This window comes from Engraulis encrasicolus, chromosome 3, assembly GCF_034702125.1.
Source record: "Engraulis encrasicolus isolate BLACKSEA-1 chromosome 3, IST_EnEncr_1.0, whole genome shotgun sequence".
NCBI lineage: Eukaryota > Metazoa > Chordata > Actinopteri > Clupeiformes > Engraulidae > Engraulis > Engraulis encrasicolus.
The window spans coordinates 17,356,547-17,364,046 of NC_085859.1; the positions used below are offsets into that span (position 1 = coordinate 17,356,547).

The 7,500-nt window shown below is 40.9% G+C and overlaps 1 protein-coding gene across 3 annotated transcripts in view; it reads right to left on the bottom strand.

Moving 5' to 3' along the window:
* Window positions 1-7,500, bottom strand: part of naa35 (N-alpha-acetyltransferase 35, NatC auxiliary subunit) — a 38,506-nt gene that overhangs the window by 14,055 nt on the left and 16,951 nt on the right. For all 3 annotated transcript variants that reach the window (XM_063194888.1, XM_063194889.1, XM_063194887.1), the window contains exon 12: window positions 3,566-3,744. In XM_063194888.1, the coding sequence (XP_063050958.1) occupies window positions 3,566-3,744 (179 nt within the window). The remainder of the gene's footprint in view (window positions 1-3,565; window positions 3,745-7,500) is intronic.

Consider the following 7,500-nt stretch of genomic DNA (forward strand, 5'->3'; position numbering starts at 1 on the left):
CCGGCAGACTATTCCAGTCGTAGGGCGCTCTAAATTTAAACGCCCGTCTACCAATCTCCTTTGTAATGTTTGGCACCGTGAACGTGGGGTGTTCAGTGAGCCGTAATCTATGGCCAGGTCTATGTGAGATTAGATAGCCTTTAAGATATTGGGGAAAGTCAAGGTACACACATTTAAAGATGAACTGATACCAGTGAAACTGTCTTCTGGCTTTTGGTGATAGTACGTTCAGGGAGTCATACAGTACACAGTGATGGGTCCTAAACGGACATCTAAGAACAAATCTACACAAGTTATTATAGGCTACAGTTAAAGGTTTCAGATTTGAGTCAGAGGTGTTTTGATAAACAACATCAGCATAATCTAACAATGGGAATATTAGTGATTTAACGATTCTCAACCGTGTTGGTTGAGAGAAGCAGTTTATTGATCGATACAATAAACGTAGACAGTTATTAATCTTTTTAACAACAGTGATAATGTGATGCCTGTATGAGAGTTGTGAATCAAGCCATAGTCCTAAATATTTAAATTCTTCGACTTGGGCCAGTATTGAACCATCAAGAAATTTAAGAGAAACAGAAGAACCTTGGGTACGTGATGCTGATCTGGTAGGAAACAACATACAATATGATTTTTTTGTATTCAGTAGTAGGTGGTTGGACTGGAACCAGTGTTGCATGGCAACAAAGTTAGACTGTAATGAGGACTGGATCTTAGAAACCAACACATTAGATGTGTATATCACAGTGTCATCAGCATATAAATGAATATTACAGTCTGAGCAGATTTGAGGAAGGTCATTTATGAATAAGGAGAACAAAAGTGGCCCCAAGGAAGAACCCTGAGGGACACCCTTCTCCATTAATACAAACTGAGACAGAGAGCCATGAAGGGAGACACGTTGACGCCTGCCATGGAGATAAGAATTGAACCAGAGAATCGCTTCCTTAGAAAGGCCTATTGCATGTAGTTTGTCTAGAAGCAAGTAATGATTAACCATATCAAAAGCCTTGGAAAGATCAATGAATATGGCACCCATCGACATGTTGTTGCCTAATGCAGATGATACATCATTAGTAAATTTGGTTAGGGCAGTGGTAGTAGAGAAATCAGGTCGGAAGCCAGATTGATATGGAGACAAAATAGATGAATCATTAATATATTTGAATAATTGTTTGAATACTAACTTCTCAAACACCTTTGCTACGCTACTAATAATAGAAATGGGCCTATAATTATTGGGATCCTGGGGATCCCCTCCCTTGTGTATTGGTGTAACACGGGCAGATTTCCACATTGGTGGAACCACACCGGTGGATAACGATAGGTTAAATAAATTGGCTAAAGGAGATGAAAGTACATGAGAGGCAACCTTAATGAACCTGACCTCCAATCCATCAGGATCCATTCCACTGCCAGCCTTTAAGTCGGAAATTGCCTGCTGGACATCTGTAGGATATATTGTCGAGAAATCAAAAGAGCTACCTTGCATTTTACAGGAGCTTAGATATGAATAATTGGAGCATTTGGTATTGGAGATGCTGGAGAAATGCTGGTTAAATGCATCAACAATTGCGGTGGGATCGCTGATAACACTGTCATTGAATTTAATTTTTGTAGGCATGTTTTTAGGGGAATTATGAAGTAAGGAGTTAAGATTTTCCCAGAACTTTATGGGATTGCTAAAGTTACTAGACAGAGCATTTTTATAATAATTTGATTTAGCGTTCCTTGTTTTAGTTGTACAGATATTTCTTAACTTTTTATAGGTATTAAAATCATCTTCATTTTTTGACTGTCTATACTTCTGCCATGCAATATCCCTCTGCTTAAAGAAGTAAATTAGATCAGCGTCAACCCATGGTAAATGATGGCCCTTTACCCTAACTGATATCCAAGGGGCATGTTTATCAATGACTTTAATGACTTCAGTGTAGAAGAAGTTCCAGGCATCCTCAATGTATGGTATAAGATGAAGCCTGTCCCAATTAATGTAAAGTAAGTCTTGGATGAAGTTTTCTGCATTAAAATGTCTCATTTGTCTCACTCTGATGAGCTTGGGGGGCAAGCGAGGTAATTTAATTTTCCACACACAGTAAATCATAGAGTGGTCACTAAAGCAGTCTGATAAAACACCAGAGTCAATAATTCTATTGGCATGAGTGACCAGGATCCAGTCCAGTAGAGACTTAGATCTATCAACAACCCGCGTAGGTTCAGATATTAGTTGAGTCAGGTTTAAACCTTCAAAATAATGTCGATTATTTAGTGATGAGTGGTCAAGCCAGTTAATATTAAAATCACCAAGGATAATCATCTCATTAGAGTTGCATACTGAATTGATAGTGTTACCAATACACTGTATTGACTCGGCCCCAGAGTTTGGAGGTCTATATATATTTCCTATAATCAGTTGCTTATTAGTGTGAAAAATAACTTTAACAAAAAGACATTCAAAGTGAACCGGTTTTTCATTTGGGATTACAATATCAGAGAGTAAAGTTGAGGAGACATAGGTAGCAACGCCCCCACCTCGGGAACCTCTGTCAGCTCTGTACAGAACATAACCATCCAGTTTTACTTCCTCATCTGGAATTTCATTGTTCAGCCATGTCTCAGACAGTGTGATGACACTAGGATTATTATACACAAGCCAGGACCTTAAGAGATCGACCTTATGTGTCAGACTTCTAATATTAAGATGTATTACAAATAGGCCTTTACCCATGTTGACTATTCAGGGATAATGAAAAAGAGTGAACGGCGCTGGTGTACATATGGGGAGGAAGAGAACACACTCGCGCACACACACACGCACTGGCACCCGCACACGCCCACAGACACACACCCACCCACCCCCACACACACACACACGACAACACAAATACCAACATAATGGGCCATGGCATCAGAAAATGCAGGATGCCTTCAGGTGCTGCCCACCAATAGCTATTATGAAATGAAGTGACTGAAACTAAGCATTACAGTACAGTACAGTCTTACACTTTTATTGTCCTAATTTCATATAATATGCTCTCTACAAGCTAAGCTAAGTGTGGTCCTATATCTGTCTAGGTACAAAATTAAATGAGTAAATGAGCTAGCCCCCGTTGCCAATAGTCAAAAAATAGCACAACTTTTTAAAAATATGTTCAGGACAGTGTATACATATGTGGCAATGCAAGCAAAGATAGGAATAATAAAAAGATACTGTCAGAAAAATAACCACACACACACACACACACACACACACACACACACACACACACACACACACACACACACACACACACACACACACACACACACACACACACACACACACACACACAGTTAACTAAGTTGGCTGGGTAGACTAAATGACAGCAGCATGGGCCTACTCGGTAGAAATAACGGGTTTGCTAGAGGGAGCTCTAATACACTAAATTAGGACGGTGATGACGCGCTGGATGGTGTGTGTGTGTGTGTGTGTGTGTGTGTGTGTGTGTGTGTGTGTGTGTGTGTGTGTGTGTGTGTGTGTGTGTGTGTGTGTGTGTGTGTGTGTGTGTGTGTGTGTGGTTACCAGTATGCTGTGCAGGTTGGTGTTGGTGATGATGTTGCAGACGGTGATGATGCGCTGGATGAGTCTGCTGAAGTACTCCACCATCTCCTCCCTCTTCATGATCTTGGCGTAGCGCGGGAACGTCGGCGGCAGCAGTCTCTGGTTCACCAGCGGCTCAAAGCCCATCATGATGGGGTGGTCTGCAAACACACACACACACGCAAAGGTGTACGTATGCACACCCACACACAAACGTCCGAACACAAAGATTATTTATGTGTGTATACTAGGGATCCTGGTATCGGTATCGGCACCCGATACTGCTCATTATACTCGTACTCTTAGTCAAGCACTTGCCGATACCAGGAACGATACTGATATTACACAAAACAATGCAAAATCTCATCACGTTCTGTGGACTTGAAAGCTGCATGGAAAAAAGTGCCACCTCATACATTTACTAACATTTAAATCTACATGGAAATGGACAATAAAAATATCACAGGTGGAAAAAAACAAGGCCATGTATTCATTTTCATTGTATTTTGGTGGTAAAACGTATCGGTATCGGTACTCGGTATCGGCAAGTACTCACATTAATGTATTTGTATTTGTATCGGTTTTCAAAAAAGTGGTATCGGTGCATCCCTAGTGTATACACTATGCGTGTGTGTGTGGCACACCTGTTCTGTGTTGCACTGTGCTGAAGGACTGAGAGTCCAGTACATCTCAAGAGCAACAAACAGTGTTGTGGACTAGGGCTGCACGATATATCGAAAATGTATCGATATCGCGATATCACAGCTTGCGATATACGTATCGCAAAAGTTGTGCACATATCGCAAACAGTTTTTAATTTTTAATAATAGCAAACTTGGTGAGAAGGTTTAAAATGGCATTAAAAATTTTGTCATTTTAAGATGATGCTGTATATTAGCCATGTTTTTTTCCTAATAAGAAATAAATGTTGGCAATAACACATTGCTCTAAGTTGTTTTATACATGATAAAGTGTAGAATGGCAAGTAGAGAGGGGAAAATATATGCATGTATTAAATATCGCGATTAATATCGATATCGCAGTATACAGTCATGTCATCGTGTATCGCATATTTTTGCAATATCGTGCAGCCCTATTGTGGACCTTTATTTTCCTTTCAGTTGCTTTATTTTTGGTCGAGCACCTGTGCAACTGATGTGCGTGCATTCTCTGACTTTTTACATATGTGCAAACATTAACATTATTTGATCTGGGATGACCAATGCTTATTAATACAGCAACACATTAAGGATGGTGTGGCGCGGCGTGATAGTACACTCTACATACATACTATAGACAGGCAGCTGCCCATGGGTTCGAGTCAGGTCTGGGTCATTTCTCAACCCTTCTCTCCCTCTCTCTCTCTCTCTCTCTCTCTCTCTCTCTCTCTCTCTCTCTCTCTCTCTCTCTCTCTCTCTCTCTCTCTCTCTCTCTCTCTCTCTCTCTCTCTCTCTCTCTCTCTCTCTCTCTCTCTCTCTCTCTCTCTCTCTCTCTCTCTCTCTCTCTCTCTCCCTCCCTCTCTCTCTCTCTCTGTGTCCCAATCGTCACTGTCCTGTACTATTCTAATATAAAACAATGTTGTTACTTTTTTTAACCAGCCATTTGCAGTCTTATGACCCAAGTGCGCACACACGCACACACGCACACACACACACACACACACACACACACACACACACACACACACACACACACACACACACACACACACACACACACACACACACACACACACACACACACACACACACACACACACACACACACACACACACACACACACACTTTCTGAACCGACCAAAAAAACCCACATTATCCAAACATTATTTAAGAACTAGCAGGGGAATACAACGATGATATATTAAGTAAAAGCAAAGCATACTTTATTGGCCCCGAGGGGAAATTAGTCTCTGGCCCCTTGGTGACTGCACTACAGGCCTCCACTGCTGCTTCATACATAAATAACTACAGTACCAGCAGTACCACATGATGCTCCATGACAACAACACACAACTCAACTCAACTCTCTCACTCACAACTGCCCACTGAATAACCCATGATGAGGAAGGATACCTAAACCTGATGATTTTCAATGGTTTTATTTAAATATTTATTTAATTTGCATCCGATTGCATTTATTAATATTAATTATACATATCTATAATTATACTATATTGAGACTGCCGTGGCTCAGACAGGAGGGAACTGCACTACACCGGCGACCCGGGTTCGATTCCGGCCCAGATCCTTTGCCGACCCTTCCCCGTCCCTCTCTCCCCACTTGCTTCCTGTCCGTCTCGACTGTCCTATCACAAAAATAAAGTCCCAAAAAATCCTCCAAAAAATATTTATATAAAAATTACAATATATTTATTTAATCTGCAATCTGAGTGGGCTGAAATGGGCACTGTGTGGGGAAAAAAAAGACACAGCAGCAACTACACATGCACACAAATGTCCTTAAAAGGAACACTAAGTAACTAACAATTCCACCTGCAACCTGTAGGGCGAGAAAAACCTAAACAACTAGAGGCGCTCCTTTTACCCATCAAAACCACAGGTGTGTTTCTCTACAACGGTGGTTGGAAATGCATGCGGCGTAAATGCAAAACGGCAAAACAATGACTAAATTATGACATCGGCGCATGGAGAAACTACCGGCCTACATCCATTCATGATTTTCTTTAAGATTTTACCCATGACATGTGCAGTAGTACATTTAATAGGAGCACAGATAAGAATTTAGGAGCACTGTGACATTGTCAACGCACGCACAAAAAGGGTCCAAGAGAGTAGGCTATGCCTTTTTCCCCACACACAAAGGCGTACACATTCTACATGAGGGGTGCTGGTCATAGGGCCAGTTTTTCAAAATTCCTCAGAGTAAAAGGGCCGGACAACATATTACACACTAATTTCTATATGCAGCCCGATGTCTCCTCTGCTGTGTCAATGAAGGCCTGTCGCCTAACTCATTATCATGCAACTGTAAAACAAAGCCTGGGGCGTGTCAGTAAACTCATCCCAACTGTCCCTTCTCTGAAGGTTTTTCATTGCTCCCAGACCCAAGTTAACTACAACAGCTTGACTAGGCTTTTGATCCCTCTGTCTTTCAAGGACTCATGGTTTTCTCTATAGGATGTATGTACTCCTGGAGGAAAATGCGAAGCAAATCGTTTTTCAAATCATTTTATAAAAAAACGGAAATCGTTTATATATATAAAAAAATAAAAATAATTTTTAAAAAAAGGTTCAAAAAAATACCTTTTTTTTGGGTTTTGTTTTGTTACATTTTCGGAAACTATGGTGGCCAAATTTAAACTAAGGCGGTGCGCCATAGTTTCCTCAATGTATGGGAAACACTGGCAGAGTTTAATTATTAGCGACGTTTCGGTCTATTGACCTTCTTCAAGCAAAGACAGCGTGTGGGAGCATTCTTGGCACACCCATTAAAACTGGGCAATGCAGCAATGGGCAATCACCTTCAAAACCTGCTGCTGCAGCATCTATGACCATGAGTATTTACCTTTAACCAACAGCGTTGACAATTCTGTTTATTTTTAAAGTTTAAGCTGGGTACACTTATACAAGCCAAGAAGACATTTGTCCAGAGGACATTTGTTGCTGCGATGGATGGATTTAGTGAAGTACGCTACTTCCTCTGGTGGTGTCAGCTAAGTCTAATATAATAATGTATGCCAGGGGTTCCCAACATTTTTCCAACTTGGGGCCCACTCGAAATTGTCAAAAATGTTCGGGGCCCACCTCTGACCCAATTAAGAATAAAACTCAAATAAATCAACAGCAACACACACCAAAATATGATTATTATTTTTGGAAAAATGATTTCAAGGCCCTCTTGGAATACCCCACCAGTGGGCCCCAGCCCATAGGTTGGGAACCACTGATGTATGCAA